Source organism: Botryllus schlosseri, chromosome 11 (assembly GCF_051294905.1).
Source record: "Botryllus schlosseri isolate E-star chromosome 11, Bs_hap1, whole genome shotgun sequence".
Taxonomy (NCBI): Eukaryota; Metazoa; Chordata; class Ascidiacea; order Stolidobranchia; family Styelidae; genus Botryllus; species Botryllus schlosseri.
In genome coordinates, this window is record NC_137246.1 from 20,882,986 (window position 1) to 20,907,514 (window position 24,529).

Here is a 24,529-nt window from a genome sequence, read left to right on the forward strand (position 1 = left end):
TCGCGTCGAGCAAGTGCGACGGTGAAGATATCGTGCCATGTAACGGGTAAGCAGCCGCGGCAGCTGGTCTTGTAGAAATTTCAATAAATTACAGCTCCATTGCGGTGGCGTTCTGAGGGAAATGGCCTCGGCCAAAAATTTTTGTTCGTTTTTACCTTCAATTTGAGACCACATCATTTTTAGAGCGCAGTGCCCCTTTAACTTTCGTTACGCGCGGACCTCGTTTATCGCATTTTCTCGTGGCACACCTAAGCAGTAGGGATGGTGTGAACGCGAGGTTCACGTTCGCGTTCTGTGTGTGAACCTCGGAAATTTAGAGGTTTACGTTCACAAACGAACCTTGGTAGGTTCTGCACTGTGAACCTTTTTCATGTATTACAATTTTCACTTCATTATATCATCTTTGGTTGAAATTTATTGCATTTCAACTGCGGGCCACTCTATGCAAGGCGCCGACAGCATAAAAAAATCAACATCAAACGTGCATGCACCTTGACAATCTCAAACATTTCGCTTGCTTTGTTACAAAAGTTTGCTCGAAATATCCAGCTTTCTGTTTGAGAATATTTAGTGACTCTCTGCTGTGAGCTTGAACCGCAATCACACATTAAGAGCGAAATACACTACATGTAGGCACTAGGCAGTCAGCGAATGATGCTTGTTCAACCAATCAATAGAATTGATATCGTTGTCTGATGTAAAAAATCTAGCAGTCTTACGGGGTCATATGTTTATTGTATAATGCAAATCGAATCCGTGCGATTAGGGTGTTGGCTCCTGCTGTATAACTTGTTAAAGTGTAATAATATCGGTAGCAAGTACAGAAACCCGTTTTACACTCTGCTCAATATTAACGTAGCAATTATATTCAGACTCTGAATACATTGTCCGGTCCGGCCTAGACCGTTAACGCGTAAGCTTATATTCCTAGGCAAGTCCTCGTCGAAATTGTTGGCAAAGTGACGGAAGTTATTGATTTTATGAGATTATTGTATCATTCCATTGCCCCAGTTGATACATTTGGTGATGTTTAGAACGTATCTAGGTATCGTGTTTGTACAATGTACATTAATATAGGGCATAGGCTGTCACTTCACTGACATGAAGGGTTGGAATTAGCAATATGACGTCACATGACGTCATGAGGTTCACGTTCGCGTTCACACAGAACCTTTCAAAAAGGTTCGCGTTCACACGAACCTGAACCTTTCAGAGGTTCACACCATCCCTACTAAGCAGTCCAATTTCACACCGGTTGATAACCATGGTGATAGAGTCATGCGAAATGACTCGGCTCCTTCCTCGCCACCTCATCCGCGTCAGCGGTGTCTTACAAAAAGCCTAGAGGTGGGCCGTACTATAAGTCGGCAGTTACGGAAAATAAGAAGAATATCGGCCTGGTGTAAATGACCATAGTAGTCGACAAACACCATGAATACTCCAAAACAAACAGACTCAGTTCCTAGTCGAGACAAAACACAAACTGACTGAAGTAGAGTCGAGTCATTTTTCAGAAAATGACTTCAGTAAAGTCGAGTCATTACAACCCTGTTAGATACCGCTCTCAGACATTGCCAGTACCCACCCCAAACTTCACACAACCAAACGAACACACAGATTGGCGCGCGTGACTCGTTTATTCGCTTGTGACTTACCACCATTCTCACAGTGGGGGAGACATCCGTAAGGCAGTGCGAGGCGACGGCAGAATAACCCGATGGCGTGCAACGCAGACCGTATGCCGCCGGGAAATATCATTACTCCCATTCGGGTACTTCAAACATTTCGTCTGCCGGCTTCGAAGTTGACACGGAGTTATCCATGTCCTCGTCGCGACGTTCAGAAACCGCCAGGGCCGGAATATCAGTTTTCGCTTTAGACTGCGCGACCGGGACACTGGCAGACACGGCGTCAATGACCCGGTGTCGTTTCAAGTCCGGTTCCTCCAGATCGAGACTACCTATCCTGTTGGACGTTGACGAAATCCTTCGTACCGACGAAGGTTTCGGTAGCGCGGCGTCTTCGCCCGACCGTTTCCTGCTAGTGCTACTCTTGGGTGTTTCGTTGCCCCCGCTAGAGTTTGTGATGTACGACGAGGAGGACTCGGCCGAATTATGGGCAGAAGAGTTTGGCCGCCACACTTTGTTTCGCGAATACGGCGTGGCGTTGATTCTGGGCCGCCAGGGTGGCGCCGTAAACGACTGACCAGCGACGTCGCGCTGATACTCTTCGTAAGTGCGTATGATGTAGGGGTTCGACTCCATGCCGCCAGGTTTTATGAGAGTGTTACGCACTTGTCTAACCTGCATACGAAATAAAAATATTGCTGTTATTACCTGTCATCACAAGACGGACAGGCAACTCACAGAAGTGGTCAAAGTAGTCATCGTTGGTACCATTCCTAAGTACCTCTTCACTGACAAATTCTGGTAACCAAGTATTTTGGCTTGTTACGAGCAGTCTGATACGTTCTGCCTACTTACACTACTCAAGTGTTTATGTGTTGCGACTAGGGCTGGGCAAAACCAAGTACCCAAGTGATTTGATTCTGAATCACGCATTATGCTTTTAGTCGAGTATCACTCATTATGACGTAACAGTAGGTAAGATGTCCATGTTCAAATTTGTACCTTTTACGTGTCCACAAAGAATATAATGATGCCTGTTATCCGTCACGCTAAAAAAAATTTGGTACTTTTTCGACCACACCGATTTCATTGCGCTTTGTGACATGTCGGGGCTTGATCATGACTTCAGAAATATGTTGTTTCCGGTAACGTTAGTGGCTTGTACTGTGTTTTGTATGCTGCGATACGGCCAATCAAGGTTTGCAGCCTTACAAAGTGGAAACTAGTATCGGAACTATAATTCTCGTTAATAAATTTTTAGTGCCGTGAAGCGTATATGCCATAGTTAAGACTAGAGCCCGACCAATGTTGGATTTTTGGGCCGATACCGATATCCAACATCTTCACCGATAAGACCGAGATATTCAGCCGATATTCAAACGAGGTATCATCAACCTTAAAAGGCGTTTTTTGAAACTGCAGAGCATTCATTTCAACAGCTTTACAGTCATTGCCGTACTCGAACATGACGTAAACTGGAAATGCTGCATCTGGACACCTTGAAAGTGTAAGTTATACGAAACACAGCAATATCCCCAGTCCAATGGTCAAGGATTATAGTTTTCTGACTTCCTACCACCAAACTGTGATGTCACGAAAACTGTTGACATTTTTAGGTCAAAGTAGTTCTATATTTGTATTTTGTAAAGTACAAGTCTTATTCTCGAAACAAGGGCATTGCCGCGTTACACCTCCATCACATAGTTACTTTACTGTTTACCAACGGTAACTGAGTACTTCTACTTCTTTCCAAGCACTCATTTACGTTTTTCCTAATTGCATCACTTAAATTGGAAGTGTGGAAGACGGCAGTGACTGAACATATTCTCGAAAATTACACTCACACTATCCACTTTTCAAAATTACTTGAGTACTTTTCACACTGTCAATTTTTACTTCCACTTGAAGTAGCTCTCACTGCTCTCGGATATAGCTACTTCCACTACCACTATTAGTCGAGTCTTCTACCTCTGCTCCAGCATAGATATATATTATACACTAAATAGTTCTATATATCTCCGTACCGGAGCTACAATGCCGACAATTTTGACCACCTCCGCAAGTCCGCAAATCGTCACCTGGCTTTTGTCGAGCAGCGAGACGAAGCACTGCGTGTCGTTGATCCAAGATATGTAGATTGCAGACGAGACCGGGGCGAACAGCGTCCGGATGTCCCCGGACTTCCAGGCCGTAGGAAACTGGACGTGGAACACGTGGGCGCGTGACGGGCAGAGATCGTTCCCGCTCATGTTGAGATACGGAATGTCAGAGCTTCTCATCAGGAACACCTGTGCCGCAATGTTATTTGTACATAAGAGGTCAATCTTATTCGGAAGCTGTAGAGGGGCGTGCTTGCATGCGCACACCTGATACGATATGTTATAGTCAAGACCAGTGGTTCCCAACCTTTGTGGATGTCAGAGCCGCATTTCAAACATCAGTATGTATGGGGCCGCATGATAACACATAGGCGACTTATAACGAAAATTCAAAAATTGCTTGTCTACCTCTGGATCTTACCCTCCAGGTAATTCAAAAGCATGCACATAGACTTCTATGGACTCTATTTCGGTTATTTTGAGTGCTATACATTGAAGAGCTATCACATAACGATATAATGGTATTTTTAGTATATTTCAGTCTTCATACATTCCAGCACTTAATGCAAAAGTTTGCAGGGGATTATACATCAAGTAATATTAGACTTATTGCAAGTTGTACTTGACTGTGAGTCGTTTTTTTGACATTAGTAAAATTGTGTCAAAATTTGCTCTTCACAGAGACGGCGCATAAATGTCTATAACCAGCAGAACTCAAAATATCCATGCGTTTGACGATAGTCTGCAAGAATTCTCTTTCCCGGTTTTCAGAAGCGGCCTTGGACGGCTTTAAACAGAACTAATATCCCTCATTCTAGCATTCATATACAGAAATTGTCTGTACCTATTCATAGAAACAAACAACTGTCGTCTATTATATTTTGTGGCATATTTAGAGGTCAATCAGAGCCGCGGTTGGGAATCACTGGTCAAGACGAACAAAACATTCGGCATTTGTAGGCGTGCATTTGCTGAAGGCAGCAAAGTTGTAAGCTGATCAAGAAAACACATCGAAACTGCTTTATTCTGCAAGGGATATATAATCTATTTATATACATTATACATGATGACGCCGTAACTGCGAGATTGTGGAATCAGTTACTCGTCGTGTCGAGCGGTATAGAAAATTATTAGAGGTAACGCAGTGAAAATTTTGCAAGCTACAATGACTAAAATTGACTCGAAGACGTGAATAACAGAAACTATATAAGTATGGTTCACAGGTTACGGTTCGTTGCAGGCGCCAAAACTGTCACTCACAAGCAGAGTTCAAGACGTTCAACTTCACCAGACAAATACAGATACTACCTTATTCAAATATGGAGAGATGATTTCCGACGACATATTGGCAAAGACTTCCCTCTTTGCATCCTGCGACTTCAAGGACGCCAAAAAATCGAGCATTCCCAGAAACGATTTCCCTGAATCGAACCTTGCATTAACTACCGGCGGGGGATTAATATTCGCAATTCGCAAACCAACCTGTGATATACGCGTCGTAGGCGGCTTCGTGCAAATTGGAATCGCTGTTGACGTTGGAACGGTATTTGTCAGGAGGCACAATCGTAGGAAACGCAAACGGCTTCTCATGCAGTCTGTTGTGCAATTCGCCGAGCGCAGTGACAGGTATCAATTCCTGCGTCAACAATCAACATTCAACAAATTTCACCGATTTAATCACGGCCGTTACAGCAAGTAATGCGAGAAATCAGCAGATGCAGAATTAGCGGTAGCTTGGACCAAATTTCCAAATCGAGTTTCCTAAAACGGGATCAAATCCAATATAGCGTCCAGGCCGAATCCTAGAACCGAGCGAACTACGCTGAATCATGCGTATCCAGAAAACCGCACAAAAACAGGGTACATCGGAGGCCTCTGATTGCTATTTAGCATCTGTACTAAATGTAACGTCAATGTCTCGAGAGTCGCAATATAGGATGAGAGAAACTACCATTTCATAATGTGGCAATAACCGAGAGTTGGTTGGCATTTGCATGCAAGTAGAAGTAGGGTCATAAATATATACTAAATAAACAAGTAGAAGTAGAAATTGAAAGAATTGATAAGTAATCAAGAAAGTAATTTTAAAAGGTAGATTTGGTCGAGGACAAGTGGAGATGGAGATGAAACACCATGACTAACGCAAAACAATAGAGGCAATTTTTACCGTGACGCGGGAGCTCAATTTCACCCGTTAGTAGCGACAATTTTTCTTGTAAAAGTGAAGCAAACTTGTCCAAAAATTACTTGCCACTTGACCGAATCCGAAACGAAAAAGTAATTAGATTGGTTTCCAAAAGTGGATGCAGTTACAAAACATAATCGCCCTAGTGGCGCAAGCAGGGAAAACTTTTTTGAGAGCTTCGTCACTGAACACATCGTCAATCAACCTTACCCGAAATGGCAACGTGCTGCTCATCAGTTTTGTGTCGATAATCAGCGGAAAGTTGGCGGTCACCAGCGCCTTCAGCTCGTCCAGAGTAGGGGGCAACGGTTGAATGAATTGACGAACGGTGAATAAAAGGTCCAGCAGCATGTTGTGCCCGACGATGAGCTTCTCGCTGCTTTTCAGTAACCGGACCACCCTGTTCATAAGAGGATATCATTACTTCCATGAATATTTTTCAAGGTTCAGGGTTGTAATGACTCGAGTCACGATTTTCTGATGATTCGACTTGACTCGACTCTAGTCTATTTGTGTATTGACTCGACTTGGACTCGAGTCATTGCGTATGACTCGAGCCAAGTCATATGACTCGAAAGTCAGACGGCCAAGACCGACATTTCAATGTAATTTCGAAGAATAGTGAAGTAACCACACCGTTGGTATTTCGCCTATTGGTACTGGTACTTGAAATTGCTATCAGAAAATTAGTATATTATAAATGCGAACTATTCGATATCACCAAACAGAGTTATAAAAGTTAGGTTTAACAAGACTTTAACTGGAAACTGAGCAGTCAACAAAATGACTTGGACTCGAGTCATAATACCATGACTCGGACTCAACCCTCTGCTCGTTAACTTGGACTCGGACTTGACTCGTTGTTGAATTGAAAATGACTTGGCTTGACTCTAGTCAAAACTATAAAAGGCAGATTGACTTGCGACTTGGTTACAACCCTGTCAAGGTTCTATACATTCAAAGGAATGTGAATTCAGTGCTGTAATTATTATATGCCAAGGCTGCTTTTAGAATTTAGAAAAAATCTGCCCCTTGTCCATATTCCAGAGAAATATCCCGAAAATCCAGGAAAACTACAGGCATTAAATATTCAAACGGCCATGTTTGCACCAAGCCTTTTCTTGCTCTAGCCCAACCTATATTTGTCTAACAAAAATATCAGTATCGCGGCCGACTCCAATACATGTTTATCGGCCTGTTCAATGATGTAGTTGCCCCTACAACCACAGTAGGTGAGAGGTTCTAGGACCGGAGACCATATGAGTTCACTTCAGGGTGAAAATGTTGAAAAGTAGAGATGTCTGAACTAAAATTATGTCTGTTAAACTGGAAGCAATACTTTCATACTCAGTTTAAGTTCTATTTTAGATGGAAAGGCTTGTACAGGATATATTTTTCAAATGAGCGCCACTAATTGTAGAAGTATTCTAGTAAGCATTCCAGGCCTGGTTTTGCTTATAAGTGGAAGTGGAAGTAGGCAAAACATACTTGAGTATTTTGAAAAAGTAGAAGCCCGTTATTGACGACCTCTGGGGATTACTGATCGAGAATTTTCGGTTATGCAATTATCGAACACAATACTCTAAACCTCGCAAATTCATACTAACAAAATGGAATTCTGCCCGGGTTCAAAAGATCTCAAACTCGATCAATGCGGCACTTGATTGCACCGTTCAACACTTGAAGGCACCAAACCTAGAGAATCCGACAGCGTCTAGCAGCGACGAGTCGTCCTTCGCTTTGGCCTCCTCCTGTTTCCTCAATCTGTTTTCGTCGCTGCCCAGCCGCGACACCGCCAGATATCGCAATTTTGTTTTTTCAGTCGTTCGCGATTCCAACAGCAGAGGCTCGGAAAACATGGTAGGGACGGTTTCAAACAGAATCTTTCTGAAAATGAGCAAAGCATGACCATCCATCACTAACACATCGTTTCAGAGTAGTGTCGGACGTACAGAAATCTGGTTCCCAATGATTCGAGCCATGCGGACAATAACTTGATAAGCCATTGCTGTTTATTATTCTCAGTGTTGCGACATCTATGGTCAATTGGTCAATTCACAACTGGCCAATATATATATATATTTATTTAAATTCCCTAGCTGAAGAATCTGAACCTCTTTGCTATTCGCCACTCCACCCCACACCTAAACCCAAAAGAGGAAAATCAAATTGCCATTTTGGCCTTCAAACATCAGGCTAAAATCCAGATTCAGCTGATTTATTTCAAATCACAAAAAATTGGAATCGCGACTGGGGCATGAATTTTGATTCCCTGGCGAGTTCGAACAGATTACAATCATAGGTCACAGTCGCTCGGCAGGCAAATGGACAAAGACACTTTCAGGCGAAATTTGCTATAATAGTTGCACACACGTATCCTATGATTACATTGGCCGAATTTGTGACTTGAAGTCACCGCCCTAACTCACACCGCTATCACGAGAGTGAAATTGCCATACCTGAGATAACTATTACACGGCTCCAGTTCCAGAACATCGCTCTCGTCGGATGTCTTTAAAAATTCCTTGATTTTATCCTTGACGCCTTCCAGAAAAACTTGCGTTTTCATGTCTGTGATCATTGTGGGACTGCCCATGGGACTCTTCGAGTCTCGGTTGAGTAGATCGGCATCTACATTGGAAAGTAAGCTGTGAAGAATGACACGTAGAAAGTGGACAGGCTGCGCGATCTCCATCATACCGAATAAAACTAAGCCTACTGAATAACACTTAGAAGAAATAAAATAATGAATGAGCCTGTGCAGTAACCTGTAAATTAAATGGAATAATATATTCACATTTAAATAAACCCAAAGATTTTCACCTGGCACTCGTCATTCGGTGATACGGCTTCTGATATACAAACTTCCTTTGAATTCTCTACTACAGTGGTTCCCAACCTGTGGTACGCGTACCACTAGTGGTACGCGAAGGTATTCGAGGTGGTATGCGAGTAGATTCTGTTTTTTTCGACCGAAGGAAGTTATAAGTTAAGGTGGTGTTGAACACAAAGATTGTTCTCCAACAAACTTCAGGCTTAGCGTGGCTTCCTCATACTCGACTCTAACTTAGGCTTACCATATTTTGGAAATCTAAAAAGAGGACACTTTTTCAGAAATTTGAGACTTGCAAAACCGGAGAAGAATTCTCAAAAATCGGTGAATTTTCCCCACTTTGTGATCGGTTGACTAAAAGAACCGGTCAACTTTCCACTTAGAGCTCAAAATACCGTTTTTCTCTCCACATTGCTAGGTCTGTGACTAAAATATGAGGTCAACTTTTCGCTCAGAGCTCAAATCACCGTTTTTCACTCCGGAATAGCCGCCGGATCGTCACTTCTGTGCTAATTTACGGCATATCACTCGCATTTTGCTCTAAATGTTACCTAAATTTTCAAAAAAGAGGACAAAAGAGCGTCCTCCGAGGACACTTTAAAAAAAGTCAAAAAAGAGGACAAATCCTCTTAAAAGAGGACGTATGGCAACCCTACTCTAGCTTCTCACGCTATTCCCCAGCTGCTAATTTTCCCTTCTACGTGGGAGTGCGATCAAGGATATTCATCTCTGATGACTATCCAAGTCGAAGAAACGAAACCGACTTGTTGCGCCCATGCATGACTTTCGGTGCGCTGTGAGCAAACATATGCCATGCATCGACCAGCTAGTGCAGTTTTTCTCAAACTGGGGGGCATGAAAGCATCTGAAGGGAGCGAGAAGCTGATTCCAACTGAAAAAGTTTTTCGCTCTTCGCGCGATTTACCTCCAATTCATTGTTTTTGCTTTGTGCATAGTCCTAATTGCATATTTAAGAATTCTCTTATCAACTGTCATAAGACTCATAACCAGGACCGTAACTGCCGCACCTCAAATCACTTAATTGGGGGGGGGGGGATTTTCCCCGCGATTTCAAGTTGACAAATATCCTGACTATTTGGTACTCTTCCCCCAAGAAAAACACGCAAGATTTATAGAAATGGACATGTCTGCGTTGGCCATTACCGCGCCACGACGCACCAAGACATATAACAACGATTTAGGACATATTACATGCGACTCCAAGAGGTGCGCCAGAACGATAGGCAGTGCGAAAATTTTGGACGAATAGGACTGCCCTTACGCTGACCAAAAACGTCGGTATATATATAAAATACAGATAGGTTTAATTGTCCATAAGCGCCTAAATGACTGGCGCCGAACGTTCCTATGTCTTGGCAATCTAAACCTCAGAAGGCAAATACCATCCCGCAGGGAAAAACTAAATTCCAGTGACGAAATACCAATTTGAAATCGTGTGCGTCTTTTAGTTTAGTACGTTTGGGTGATTCTATATTTTTGGTATAGCAGACAGGACGTCACGAAATAACATAGTGTAACTAAGTCATTCCAACGGGTCCGCTCGCCCGAAAATGTTTAATTATTAATTACGGGCCCTACCGGTAAATCTGATAACGTGAGCAGAGAGGACAAGAAATTGATAGCAATATACATGCAATTCCCGATCTTATTGACCGATTTTATTATATGAATTATCGAAATTTTTCGCGCTTAGCGCCAGCTCGCTAAACAGTACAAATAATTCCATGGCAAAAGCAAACAACGAGATGGGGGGTCGGTTTATCACCATATGGGAGCCTAATACCCCATTTTTTAGGGGGGGGGGCTGACGAAGTGCTCGTTCGTTCCTGCCGATGGGTATACGACTGAAGATGTTTAGTTATTAATGAGGGGTCCTACCTTTTCAAACACACCTCACTCAGCTCTACCTGTAAATCTGATTACGTGAGCAGAGAGAGGGTAAAAATTGATAGCAATATCTATATATGCAATTCCTGAATATGTTGACCGAATCAATCATGAACTATTGAAATGTTTCGCGAAAATAGCTGCCTCACTAGACGGCACCCCAGAAGTTCGGTTTATCACCCTATGGGTGGTGACGTTTTTTTTTGGGGGGGGGGGGGGGACGAAATGCTGTTACGGCCCTGCTAATATAACCTTCCATGCCATCAAATTATTCGTTGGGATTGCTGGTTGAATTTTGTGATATGACGATAAGGGGGGCGCGAAACGGCGAAACGGGGGCGTGTCTAAAAAGTTTGAGAACCACTGAGCTAGTGGAAAATAGCAAATGCAGCCATCGCATTAAAACAATTGACGCTTGTTGTTTGCTCTCATTTCATTATTATGTTGTTCTTCTTGTGACTGCGGTGGTGAAAAAACAATTAGGCTTGTATGTATCCCATTAACCCTGGCTGATACTACCTAGTTTAATAGTACTTGCTATTACGCCTTGCATGCGCCAAATACGTCATTATGACGTCATAAATGATGGAAACATTTTTTGACCGCATTCAGCGCGCGTAACTTAAGTAGGTGGTACGCGAGCACTGCATAAAACCTCGAAATGGTACGTGGGTGAAAAAAGGTTGGGAACCACTGCTCTACTAGCTGCTCACGATTACTAGGGCTGAGTGTCAGCCGAACATATTGCGTTTCAATATGAATATATATTTGCATGTGCAAAAAAATTATTATGCAAGTCAGACTTCCAAGTTATTCACTGCTGAGCAGTTATTTTCAAGAGAAACAGCAAAGCAAGAACAAAATCAAAAAACGTTCCTACTTTTCCCCGGCGATTTAAAGCTCTGTATTCTCATCATGTGCTTTTCGTTGAGAGAATTGCTCAGAGCCAACTCCTCTTGCTGTCTCATATATGGAATTCCGTGATGAAACACTTTATTGAAATCGAAATTTTGCGCGCTAAGAAAATTGATGCTGGAGCTCTGACATGAAAAGACCCTAAAACAAATGATGACAATGAAGACGGGGGTTGAAAGATAGAAATGTTCTTACTAACCTGTCAGGAAGACCCGGGGTAGTTGATCGAAATGGGAATATATAAAAATTGAAAGCTTCAGAGACATATCTCTCTTCGTCGGGGTCCCACTTGAAAGCTACGAGACCTGCAGAAATCAGATACGAAATCGGGTGAACGCGTGAACGTTTCAATCGATACATCCATGCTGCCAGTACCAGACATGAGCTTCCTGGTTGAGGTATCTGCTCTGCACAACATGAAACGAACCAAATAGTTTATTATAGTTCATTTATAATATGAGACAAGACAGCACTGGCACGACATATGCTCCTGTTACCAAAGCTATATCATTTTTGGCAGGTTTTGATGCATTGGTTCAACTTCTCAGAACGTCAAATTGATTGTGTCCACGAAATTCAATAACATTGGAGCCAATTGTGCTGTTTTGGAATTCTCAACTTGAACTGATTGAATGTATTGATCCGCGACATCCAGTTAAACAGCTGATTCTACGTTGTCGCTTATGCATTATCGTCATTGCATATATATCGGTATTGCTTTGTTAGCAATATTGTTCAGAGCAATCACGACTCAAATACTTTTCATACCGCTGCACCTATTGCCTAATGCCTAGTGTACAAATATGCAATACAAACCATTACCAATACCCTCAGTGCAGGAGGAAGTATTAGAAAATATGGAAGTACACTCAGCCGCTCATACACCAATATATTCTCATCAACCTACATGAATTTCAACTAATTTTGTATTAAAACAAAGCCCGAATTTCGCATTTTGCTGGTAGAAGAAAATCTTCCAATTTAGACAAGTGTGTTGGTAAATTTTCGTGCTTCCAGGAGTGTCAAAATGCCAAACGAATTGATCCATTACAGACTTGCAGGCAAACAGTTACTGTAACCTGGAGAGTAGAGTCAATGTGATTGTACAAAATCAATATTAACATTGCACATTCTAAACATTCAGCAATTACCATTAAAATTCCGAGTTCACGACCCTATAAAAGAGCACATCGCATCAAACTCAGAACCTTACCGAATTGCATAAGGAGAAAATCCGAAATATTATGTCGGAGCTTGTAGTATCGTTCTTCTGGCGAATCATAATTTGTGGTGTTGAATGCGGAATTTGTAATTCCCGAAAATTCGCCGTCTATCGCGAGGAAAGTCGCGTCCGCTATAGTCCGCTCGACGTGTTCGAATACCTCTCTGAAATTATGCCTAGTAACATCCATCTTTATTCACTATTACCTGCGATAAACGGTGTGTCGTAAAAATGATTATTGTACTCACTATAATTGCACACTCGCACGGTCAAACAGCTTTGCACAGAAAATTTTCCGCAGGTAACCACTCAACGATGGGCAGGATTCAATAAAGAACGGGAGCATTAAGAACGCTACAACCGAACTCTTTCACGTACCATATTTTTCATACCCGCCATTTAGAAAGCATCGTGGATAGTCCAAATTAGCACTTAGAAATGTGAACATCGAGCAATACAACAGAAATGTACCATAATCTTTAAACATTGACCACTGATGATGTATTGACACTGAGCGGGTAATTAAATCTCATGTACACATAGACATGATGAATAGTTGTCAACAGGTTCACGATTTCTGCAATTTCGCTACAGCTTTCTGACACCTTGTAGTTATCACAAACGCAGTGTCTTTCTCGTAATACGCTGCTTCATTGATGAAGCAAGGATAGAAGATATCATCTTCGATAATCACAGATGATATGACGTCACGTAACAACACAACCGTACCGTCAAATAACGTAAAGACCGGGTCTGCAGCCTTGACGGGGGTCCAATCGTTATCTTGCAAACGTGAATGTATCACGCCGCAAATATTGCCTTCCGCGTCACGAGGAAACTTGACATTTTCCTTTATCACGTGGTAAGGAACAACGGTTTCGCTAAACACACTTCCCGTGTTGAACAACTCAAGAAAATCGAGACTATGAACAGTCGCCTTTTCCTGCAAATCCATTATATCGGCACGCAATACCCTCTGCGGCTGAGGTCCAACCTCAATCCCAATTCCGCAAGAAGTTAAATCGAATGTTGACTGCTTAGCACCAGAAATGCAAATATTATTACACACGCCTTGTGGTAGTTTAGAGTTGATGTAGTTCATCATATGCATCACGAAGTCGCCCACCGTGTTATGGATGAGGCACAGTTTTATATTAGCTGTAGTGTTATGGAGATCGATTAAGACATCACACGGTCCACTTCCTGAGTTCAGTAATGAATTAATTTCTTTAGCGCGACGGGCTTCATATGGGGTTTCCTCGACCGTTTCAGATTTCAAGTTTTCATCAGTAAACGACCTGTTCAAATCACAGTCGCAATATCGCCGAGCCAGTTTAACGGCCTCTGGATTCGCCAGTAACGTCTTTGTAGCAAAAGAAGATCGTTTGATGATGGTCGGGTTACCCTTCCATTTTTTTAACAGATATATTCCAGACATTTCATCTCCGTGAGTTCCCCCAAATATGCACACATTCTCAATGGCGTGCATTTGGCTAATTTGCAATGCAATTCGAACCTGAATCTGTCGAGGTTGTGAATTAATATGAAAAATGTAATTATAGCGGGAAAACTTATACAAGGCACCAGGTAAACTGGAAATGGACCGGAAGCCTGTACAATGTGGTCAAAGGCAGAGTGGCCACCTGACAGAGACATACCGAGAACCAGAGAATTCAATTAACGGACTTGAGTGATAAGAAACAGTCAGCCTGGAGCAAAGTGAACTAAATGTGAGCATTGCATAACATCGATTGATGCACTGAAACAATTGACGATAATGATGAGGCTTTGTTTCTTTGCTCTGTAGATTTCGAATTTAATTGGCATCACAAGACCCACTTTTGAAGAAAGATAAAGCAAACTTATTCTGGAAATTATATAACTTTTTAGAATGTTGGCAAATAGTGCCGTATGAATGGAAATCCATTACGTTGCTATGGCAATCATGGAAAAGTACAGTGACATGGGGCCACAGTTATACTATGGGCTTGCATATTGAAAAAACTGACATATGATGATATATAATATAGCTTATGAAAATGGAGGTTAGCGCTACTTTTGCAAATCAAATGAGATCAACACGGTTAAATAATATTACAGTAATATATGATTATTAATATGATATCGCACCAATAGTGACAGATTACAAAAACATCAACTCCATTAACCTGCATATATGCAATATATTTGTAAAATAAGCTACTCCAACGTTAATAGTCCTGCAAATCACCCAGCCTGGGTCAATTCTTCTTGAATTTCGATACCGATACCTGATTCTTTTTTGTTATAAAGAAAGCAATATCTTTTTCGTAATAAGCGGCCTCATTGATAAAGCACGGATACCAAATTTCATCTTGTTCTAACGCGAACGTAACAACATCTCTCAACCTCAGCACCTTGCCATCAAATGATCTGAACACAGGATCACTGCCTTGAATCGGACGCCAATCGTTATCCTGCAGGGACGAATGTATCACCGTGTTGATATTACCTTCTGAATCACGTGGAAACTTCACATGTTCTACAGTTTCGTAAACCGTAACTCTGGCATCGTCAAATTCAATACCCGAGTTGAATGCCTCAACAAAGTTCAGACAATGATAAGTAGCCTGCTCTTGCAGGTGTAATATGTCTTCACGCAACACACGTTGCGGCTGAGGGCCCACTTCCACCGCTATTCCGTCGTTCGCCAAGGCCACTGTGTCTGTGACCGGACCAGGCCAGTAAAGACTTTTGCATACATTTTCTGGCATCTTGGAACAGACGTAATTCGACAAATGCATTACAAAATCACTGGGAGTGGAATAGATGAGGCAGACTTTCATGTTTGCCGTAGTGTTATGCAAATCGATCAGAAAATCACACATACCAACGTCTCCAGATTCGCTGAACATGTTTTTCAACTGGATAGCCCGACGAACTTCGTAAGGTGTGTCGCTAGCAATCACAGTCTCGTAATTTTCTTCTGTGAAAAGTCTGTTCAAATCGCAGTCGCGATATCTCCGCGACAGCCTGACACCTTCCGGATTGGCAATCAACGTTTTGGTCGCAAAATTCGATCTTCTGATCAAGTCCGAATTGGCATCCCACTTCTTCAGCAAGCATATCACAGACATCTCGTCGCCGTGAGTGCCGCCCAAGATGCACAAATTGTCAACCTTATCCATGCTAATATATCAATCAGGCCCTCAATCTAAATGCGATAAATTGAAACTTTGGTAGTATTGATGCATAGTTGTCATGGCACTGCAGATTAAAAGTCAATGAGGAAACTGGTGCCGCACGGCAATGATACAGGCATAGGAAGATCACAATACACAAATGCGTTTGCTTTTGCTATCTCTGTTAATGAAAATAGGGATACCAATATATTCTTGCTACGAAAGGAGTGACTATAAGAACTCCATGAAAATTTCAAAGCACATAGCGGTCAATTGCAAAATCGCCAGTCAACACAATTAGACAGGATATCTACTGTTACAATCATTTCTATGTTTACACGAATGAGTGTCAGACCACACACAGAACACATAGATAGCAATACAGTAGGCTATGTTTCAGCGGAGCAAAACATACATTTTTCAAATAGCTAGCGAATCTTGTTACAGTAGGCTATAGCATATATGTATATTGTATATTCATTAGGGCTATTCAAAAATAACCCTTTTTCCTGAATCTTGCTGGCTACGTGATTAAATCGTTAGGTTGCCTTAAAAAACGACGCACGCCAAATTCGAATTCATTCCAACCAATATTTGCGGGTTTCGTACAGTTTGAAAATTTTGAATTTGCATTAAATTAATTTGACTCAATTCCAAGCCGTAGAAGCGGAGGTATTTCAGTGGATAGTCGGTGGATAATCCAAGAAATATCATCGAAAACTGGAATAACTCCGCTCCTACAGCTTGGAATTGAGTCAAATTTGTTTTGCATAGTTTTTGAAGACAGCGCAACAATTTCATGGGGTTGGGAGAAAAATTTGATTTTTTCTGCATTTTTGGGCAAATTCAAAATTTTCAAACTGTACGAAACCCGCGAATATTGGTTAGAATGAATTCAAATTTGGTGTGCGTCGTTTTTTTAAGGCAACCTAACGGAATCACGTAGCCAGCAAGATTCAGGAAAAAAGGTTATTTTTGAACAGCCCTAATAATCATTTATCGTAAAAATTTGAAGACAATAACACTAATCCAAATGATTTGTAACAAAATATTTGGAATTATAGCTTTCTGCAATCGGTAGCAACTCCACATGGATAGGCTACCTCTGATTGGCCTCAGTAAAGACATCAGAGAACCTGTGATGTATTCGCCAATAAGACATATATTTGAAAAACAGCTTTCGAAACACTAACTGTATGATATCTCTATCTGTAACAACATAATCACAAAAAATCGTTGCACATTACAACTATAAATAATATTTAAAGGCTCATATTTATAACACAGCTTTCAAGACAGACTAATTCCATGATAGCTCCTTTGTAACAACACAATAAATCCTTGCATATTACAACAATTAACGATGGCTCAAGGCTTTTACTTCTGCAACTCAGGGATGCGTATCACTCTCTTTTTTGTCAGAGTGAATGCTAAATTCTTCTCATAATATGAAGCCTCATTGACGAAAATCGGATAAAAAACATCATCATCGGTCATTTCCGACTTTGCAACATCGGAAAGCAGCAATTGTTTCCCGTCGAACAATGTAAACACTGGGTCCCAGGATTTGAGAGGACACCAGTCTGTATCTTGCAAGGAAGAGTGTATCACCGCTTTAATGCTACCATCCTGATGACGAGGAAATGTTATGTTTTCGCATTTGTCATGTATAACAACGGTTGTAGTTGGAAATACTTGACCAGAATTGAAAGCTTCAAAAAAATCGAGACAATGCACAATTGCCTCTTCGTGCAACTTCATTATGTCTTCCCGAAGGACCCCTTGGGGTTGGGGTCCTATTTCTAGCGTCATCCCGAGCTCGGCAAGACTTTTTGTGTTAATTAGCGGATCTGGGGTATACACGCAATTGCACACACCTTCCGGCAGTTTCGAAGTAACATACACCAGCATATGCAGCATAAGATCACTCAGACTGCGATGGATAATGCACATTTTCATATTTGCTGTTGTGTTATGCAGGTCCAGCAGAACCTCACATGGACCGATTTCCCCTCCCTCACTGAGCATGCGTTTCAGCTCTTTGGCCCGAGAAACTTCATAAGCCGTATCAGGGGTGATTTCGGCTTGTAAATTTTCTTTCGTAAACGATCTATTCAAATCACAATCACGGTACCTTCGCGTTAGTTTTACACCTTCCGGATTAGATAACAGTGTTTTCGTAACGAAAGACGACCTTTTGATGATGTCCGGATTATTCTTCCATTTCTGCAACAAATATATCCCAGACATTTCGTCTCCATGAGTACCTCCCAAGATGCAGACATTCTTGATGCCGTTCATATTCAGTCAAAGAGCTATGCACTGCTATGGAATCTGAAATTTGAATGACATCGCGAGTAAAAAAAAGTATGAACGCTTTCAATAACTCTGCGGTAGTCTAAAGTCTACAAATGTTATACCAACCGCTAGCAGCATAGTAAATCAGTAACACAGCAGAAACATTTCAAATCTTGCAAAAATTGAGTTGAGAGTATTCATCACTGTGAAATAATCATGGTGTGCGCTAAAGCTAACGAAGTCGTGAGAAATATCAACATATTGTCAGATCTGGTACAACAATCAACATATCGACACAAAACTAGACATTAGATACATCAAACACGAAAGGTATGCAGGAATCCCAAAATCAATCAAAATAATCTTCCAAGTCAACATCAGGATGCAGCAGGTTTTCCCCGTAATGCGATAAATCAATACCATTCAAAATCAAATTCTCAAAAGTCTCTTCCAGATCAGTTTCACCCACAAGAACAGCTCCGTACAAGCGCCCGTCAAAAAGCACCACCTTCACGTACTCCTTATTTGGAGTCAGTCTGACCACCAGCTGACATTTGTCAGCCTCTAAATCTTGACAATTGAATTTGCCAAGCAACACGACTTTGTGTCCAAAGAAACGGGTGGAATGCGCAAAAACTTCGAAACAAAAATCGAGCAGCATATCCTCATCGTCGTCGTGATTTCTGACCATGCATTGAGCGGCGTAAATACCCATTTGCCGCGCCTGCATCCAAAGACGCATTTGAAGCCAGTGAGGGGATTTATCCCAGGAGCAATGACAAACATCGCCAGCCGCGTACACATCGTTCAAGCCACAGACACGCATGTTATCATCAATTTCAACACCACCATCTGCAGAAATTTTGCAGCCTTCAATGTCGTTGAATAAATCGACATTAGGGGTAACGCCAGTTGCACTAATTAGAAAATCACAGGCAATTGTTTTCCCGTTTGTTAAAATCACTTTCAGAGGATAACCAGATTGCTGCGGTATTTTATCGTATTCCAACTTTTCAATTTGTGTTTCGTTCTCAATTGTGACGCTTTTATCACCAGACCCCCGTAAACAGGCATTCTCATGCCAGTCCGGGCCAAGTGCACTACCACCGTGAACATCAACTAAGGACGAGGAATTGCTTTTCAGATTGAAAACAGTATATTTTGCTCTGCGTGGATCAGGTTTTAACAAGTCTCCCTCCACTTTTGGATTATTTATTTCGGAAATCAAGAACTCTGCAGCGCCGCAATCAAAATACGCACTACCGATGGATTTATCTTTGATCACCCACACGACTTCCACATTTTTAAGGCCGTATACGAGCTCCAATGCAATACCGCCGTTTCCCAAAATCACAACCTTTTTCGCGTGTTCCAAACGTCTTTCCATCTCTTCGACAGTATGAGTGTCCCGAATGCCGATAACATACGGACAATTTGCGTCGATAATTTTCGGATTGGCCCCCGTGCAAACACATAGTTTCGAGTAAGGTATCTTTTCGTTTTGATCGGTTACAACTAATTTTTTATGCGGGACAATACTCTTGATATGACAACATTTCGTCTCAATGCCGGGTAAAGTTTGGGTGAGTTCATCCAAATCTTTTTCGACAACATCAAACTCAGTCAGACTTCTTGTCACATAATTCAAATTTGTTACAGACTTTACCACAGACGATGACGACAATAACATAACTTTTGCTTCATTTTCATGCGACAAATTTTGCAGTGATTGAACACATGATACTCCAGCAATGCCTCCACCGATGACGACATACACAGGAGACGGGTGAGATAATGCCATGTAAATTTTCTAAAAAAAAATATCAATCACGTGATGCAAATTTTTAAGAGTCTCCTTCCACGAGAACCCCTGAAGATTTGGGAGCTTCTTTTTCTTTTGCTGATTCTTCGGGTGCCCCGGGGCCTTGAACTCTGATGTTATTCTTCTCTTTGAAATCGTTCAACTCTTTACCTTTTTCTTCAAGCTGCTTGTTGAGTAACTTGCTAACGTTCTCAATTTGTCCCTTATTTTTTTCGAGAGCTGGTATTACGTCTGCAACTTTGTGCTCAACCAGTACTCCCCCGACAAGACGATAACACTTTCTGCTCTTGTCCACTTTTGTCAAAGCTTGTAATACAGTGCCGTGTTCCAATAAATCTCCCTCAACTTCCGCAATTTTCAGTGCACATGCACGCTGTTCTTGGCGCAGTTTGTTGAAGCCGTCTAATATTTCTTGATGCGATGGAGTTTTGGATTTTGAACTCATTATTATTTCAATCTGATCAGTTATGTTTACTTAACACTTACATAAATAAGAAATGTCTGTTAAAATTTATCCATATCAGTGTTATCACTTAGACACCTATACTAGCTACTACTATACTCCTAATGCTCTTGCTGCAGCCACTTTCCTCTGTTCAAGTCTAAGGCATACCACAGATAAAACAGAGTGGTCAAAGTAGTCATCATTGGTACTAAGTATATAGAAGTAATGTGGAAAATTTCTACCAAATAGAAATAGAGCGGATTTTCAAGTATTTTAAGACTAGTTTTACCTAAAATTGTAGAGTTATGGTATAAAATCGTGCCCACTTGAGTAAGTAGTAAAAGTATGGAATATTTACTCGAGTACTTCAAATAATTAGTAGGCCTATCTCATTACTCATACTCAACTCACCACCCCTGGATAGAAGATACCTATAGTACCGCATAACCCTCAGTTATAGAGTTTGATATATACATCATCAATTCAAAACAATTGCAAGATTACGATGAAATGAAAGATTTCTGTTCAGTTTTATCAGGGATTTCTAGAACCATAGACATCCCCGAGTTTTGTTAATACTTTCCTGACGAGTGTCAGCCGATAATATTCAGGTTCAATGTTATCGTTCAAACTTCAAAAACATCACAAGATTGCGATAAAATGAATATGATACAATAGAGACGAAGCAAGTTGGAGCAGTATTTCTGTCAATCAGTAGAAAACCATACTCACCAGTTATTGAAAACTACGTTCGTTAAAATATATAAGATAAATAAGCATATACCTCAACGTCAACTGCGACTCGTTTTGAAAACCTTTCCCATGTGAACTGCGTGAAGTCACAAGTCGTTAACGACTACCGGCCGTCATCTAGCGGTCGAATGTGCAATCCATGATTGCCAACCTACACAGTGGCCGTAGCTGTGTAGGGTTACCATATTTTGGAATCGGGAAAGGAGGACACTTTTACCAGACTTTTACCAAATCAGAGAAGTTAGTTGATCAAGTCTGAAGACAGCCGATTTCGGTATTTCGGCTGTAAAATTTGGTGAGTTGACTAAAAATAAGAAAATAAAAGTCATCACTTTCGTTCGATTCCAGATTATACACCTTTTACTTAAATTTAGTGGTGTTGATTAAAAAAATGCTCGTCACCTTCGATCGAACCACGAATTTCCCGTTCGAAAACGTCCGTCTTAGCTATTTAGCGTCATTTATGCCCATTTTCACTCGAACCTGAATTGTTAAAAAGGAGGACATTTAGGCGTCCTCCAATTATATATATATCATTGGGCGTCCTCGACCTAAAGGAGGACGCATGGTAACCCTGCGTAACTGCCGCACCCCAAACCGAAGGGGTCGAGCTCGAGGGGTGCCGAAATAATATTGTAAATAAACATAAATTCTATACTATTTTTTTGCTAGAATTATTAAACTTGTAAATTTCGTTCACGCAGCGCGCGATTTAATTTCGTGTACATCACGCTATCAGATGAGCATGGATTAGAATTAGGTTTTGGAAAAAACGGATTTGTTAAATTTTGTTGGATTTGGATTGTATTAGGATTTTAGTTTTTTTGTAATGGAGTAGGATTAGGATTGGATTTACCGATTTTCGGGGAAATTGTTGTTCTGTGGCGAATGGCGACTAGGTTTTTCGTCATACCAAAGTTACTTCATGTACTTTCCCACTCATTATGCGTTATATTTCTTTTTACATAATTATAGACATAATATGTGGGCTGTTGACGAGTAATTCCAAGCGTATATCGGGGGAGATAGTGTATAAGTGGTTACGATAAGCGCCCACCAATCAGACGGATCGGGTTCGATTCCCGTCGGAGGTTTATCTGAGCTCCTCTTACCCTACCGTCGCCGTTCTTACGGCTACAAAAAAGCCAAGTAAAATGCACGACGAAAGAAAGCACTCACAAAGAATGGAAAAGAACTAGTAGGGCCGCGGCTTCAAAAAAGATCAGAATCGAAAAGAACTGTGACATCGCGCGGGCACTCTAGGCCGGGATGGACGTTAGAGTAAAGGATCGCTACTGATGCGTGTCGTTCGACATCCTCCTAACAGAGATGAGCATGGAATAGGATTAGGTTTTGAAAAACCGAGGACCGAGCTAGCGCAACGCGGGCTATCGCTCGAAGACGCCCACGACAGCCCACGATGGAGGCGCTTCATAAGGGCCCAAAACTCATTATCTTGATGTTCATTTGTTTCCTGTTTTCTTTTGCCCTTTTATTTAATTGAAAGCCGATATATATATATTTTGAAAAAACAGGATTTGTGAAATTTTGTCGGATTTGGATTGAATTTGGATTAGACATTTTTTTCGGAACGGATTAGGATTTGGATTGGATTTATGTATTTTCTGGGAGACTGAAATGTCGTGTGGCGAATGGCGACAAACTTTATTCAGATCAGCTAATAATGCACTTATAGTTACTAGGTTATCTTGAATCAAGTGAATCGTTGGTTGTGAAAGAAAATTTTCGAATCCCTCCATTGCATAAATTAATTTTTTTTTCTGAATTTCCAGTTGGAATCGGATTAGGATTGGACATGGACTTGAATATGAAAAAGTTATGGATTAGGATTTGGATTTGAAGGTTCGGATTTGGATTGGATTAGGACATAGAAATTTCAAATCCGCTCATCTCTGCCTCCTAATGCTCCTATCTGTTCATGACATCGCATTGTGTCTTATCGCATTGTACATTGTGTGTGACTTGTTCAGATGAAAATATAACCCAACGATCCTATGTTAGGATCAGGATTAGGATTGGAATATACAAATATTCTGAATTAGGACGTGGATTAGGATTTGAAGCTTTGGATTGGATTAGGACATAGAAATTTAAAATCCCCTCATCTCTACACGCTATACATCGCTCCCCCTAAAGAAAATCGAATTTAATTTCATGTATATAAATAGAAACAGCCGTTTTTGCGCCAGGACGCTCCAAGACATATAAAGTTTCGACCAACATATGAGACTCGTCAAAGTGTGCTGCCAAAACATCGGCGGCGAGGGGCCGAAAATGATCGTCGCATGTTGTTCGGGACTTTCATATATTTATAGATAAGTCCAATTGTCAATTGTTCATATAAGCGCCTATAAGTGGCAATATGAGAAATTATGATACAAACAATGTCAACCTGTGCGCCTCACTAATGATGAGGCTTTACTTTTTATTATTGTTGATTGGACGATGAGGAGGACGCGGGAGGTCACGAAATACAGAGTACAGAGAAATACAGAGTGATTTATAACAGCGGGTCCCCATTAATTATCCTATATCATTACCGTGCCCCGAGTTTTCGAAGACACCATCACCTTCAGCTCTACCGATTAATCTGATCACGTGGGCGGAAAAGGGATCCCAAAGTCATGCAATTACTGAGATGATTGATGAAATTCAATTATTAATTTGAAATGAGACACCCACCTCCGCCTTTGGCCTATACGAGATGTAAAGAAGAGACATGTACAAATTGTACATTGTACAATGTACATAGTACACTGGATGAAAAACAATAGAAGAGAACATAGAGGGAATAGCGATGAAAATCAATGTGGTATATGTGACGGAAGGCGAGGCCGATATGTCAGATCGTTATCTGGTTATCTTGATCGACCGATGTCGCACAGCCAACCCAATCGAAGTGACACTATGACATTATAAAAATTAAACATGGAACGGCAGCGACCGATTTTGCAGCTTCGTTCCGCTTCGCTGAGGCTGGAGTAGAGAATTGTTTTGCGTAAGCGACTGTAGGATTTTTGGCAATCCAAAACCTATCTTCCCGAGCGCAGAAATTACTGAATCTGGTCTTGATCGAAAGCTACTGTTGCATCGAACAATGCCAATATTTCAGACTTGGAGGACAGATTCTAGGTGGATCAGTGCTTGATCAATATTTTAATTTATATTTTTGGAATCGGTGCAACAGTAGCTTTCGATCAAGACCAGATTCAATAATTTCTGCCCTCGGGAAGATAGCT

The 24,529-nt window shown here is 41.3% G+C and overlaps 4 protein-coding genes and 2 pseudogenes across 5 annotated transcripts; all 6 read right to left on the reverse strand.

Annotated features, from left to right (window-relative positions):
• Nucleotides 1-1,618: 1,618 nt before the first annotated feature.
• On the reverse strand, nucleotides 1,619-12,980 carry LOC145450206 (poly(A)-specific ribonuclease PARN-like). The gene is made up of 10 exons (XM_080328713.1): nucleotides 12,782-12,980; nucleotides 11,768-11,873; nucleotides 11,534-11,709; nucleotides 8,372-8,543; nucleotides 7,608-7,799; nucleotides 6,123-6,312; nucleotides 5,210-5,363; nucleotides 5,036-5,148; nucleotides 3,707-3,916; nucleotides 1,619-2,303 (listed from the first exon to the last, which is right to left on the reverse strand). Exons 1-10 carry the CDS (start codon nucleotides 12,978-12,980, stop codon nucleotides 1,758-1,760), a joined length of 2,058 nt encoding a protein of 685 aa, XP_080184839.1. The 3' UTR covers nucleotides 1,619-1,757.
• Nucleotides 12,981-12,996: 16 nt separating this feature from the next.
• LOC145450221 (aspartoacylase-like) lies at nucleotides 12,997-14,279 on the reverse strand. Its single transcript, XM_080328725.1, has one exon. It carries the CDS (start codon nucleotides 14,277-14,279, stop codon nucleotides 13,359-13,361), a length of 921 nt encoding a protein of 306 aa, XP_080184851.1. The 3' UTR covers nucleotides 12,997-13,358.
• A 32-nt stretch (nucleotides 14,280-14,311) lies between these two features.
• LOC145450219 (aspartoacylase pseudogene) lies at nucleotides 14,312-15,963 on the reverse strand (annotated as a pseudogene). The gene has a single exon (XR_013918452.1). The product of XR_013918452.1 is annotated as an aspartoacylase pseudogene (transcript).
• A 19-nt stretch (nucleotides 15,964-15,982) lies between these two features.
• Nucleotides 15,983-18,252, reverse strand: LOC145450220 (aspartoacylase pseudogene; annotated as a pseudogene).
• Nucleotides 18,253-18,284: 32 nt separating this feature from the next.
• LOC145450211 (tRNA ligase complex-associated NAD(P)H dehydrogenase PYROXD1-like) lies at nucleotides 18,285-20,050 on the reverse strand. The gene has a single exon (XM_080328717.1). The coding sequence runs from the start codon at nucleotides 20,048-20,050 to the stop codon at nucleotides 18,599-18,601; it is 1,452 nt and encodes a 483-aa protein (XP_080184843.1). The 3' UTR covers nucleotides 18,285-18,598.
• On the reverse strand, nucleotides 19,993-20,596 carry LOC145450228 (prefoldin subunit 2-like). The gene has a single exon (XM_080328731.1). The coding sequence runs from the start codon at nucleotides 20,514-20,516 to the stop codon at nucleotides 20,094-20,096; it is 423 nt and encodes a 140-aa protein (XP_080184857.1). The 5' UTR covers nucleotides 20,517-20,596; the 3' UTR covers nucleotides 19,993-20,093.
• Between the last annotated feature and the right edge of the window lie 3,933 nt (nucleotides 20,597-24,529).

Bases quoted from the DNA above. Each gene is read 5' to 3' on its own strand.
- LOC145450211 (XM_080328717.1), bottom strand. From the start codon at position 20,050: ATGGCATTATCTCACCCGTCTCCTGTGTATGTCGTCATCGGTGGAGGC.
- LOC145450221 (XM_080328725.1), bottom strand. From the start codon at position 14,279: ATGCACGCCATTGAGAATGTGTGCATATTTGGGGGAACTCACGGAGAT.
- LOC145450228 (XM_080328731.1), bottom strand. From the start codon at position 20,516: ATGAGTTCAAAATCCAAAACTCCATCGCATCAAGAAATATTAGACGGC.
- LOC145450206 (XM_080328713.1), bottom strand. From the start codon at position 12,980: ATGGATGTTACTAGGCATAATTTCAGAGAGGTATTCGAACACGTCGAG. The intron at 11,874-12,781 runs GTAAGGTTCTGA...TGATTTCTGCAG, and splicing joins TTTTCTCCTTATGCAATTCG to GTCTCGTAGCTTTCAAGTGG. The intron at 5,149-5,209 runs GTTGGTTTGCGA...GGTTCGATTCAG, and splicing joins CTACGACGCGTATATCACAG to GGAAATCGTTTCTGGGAATG.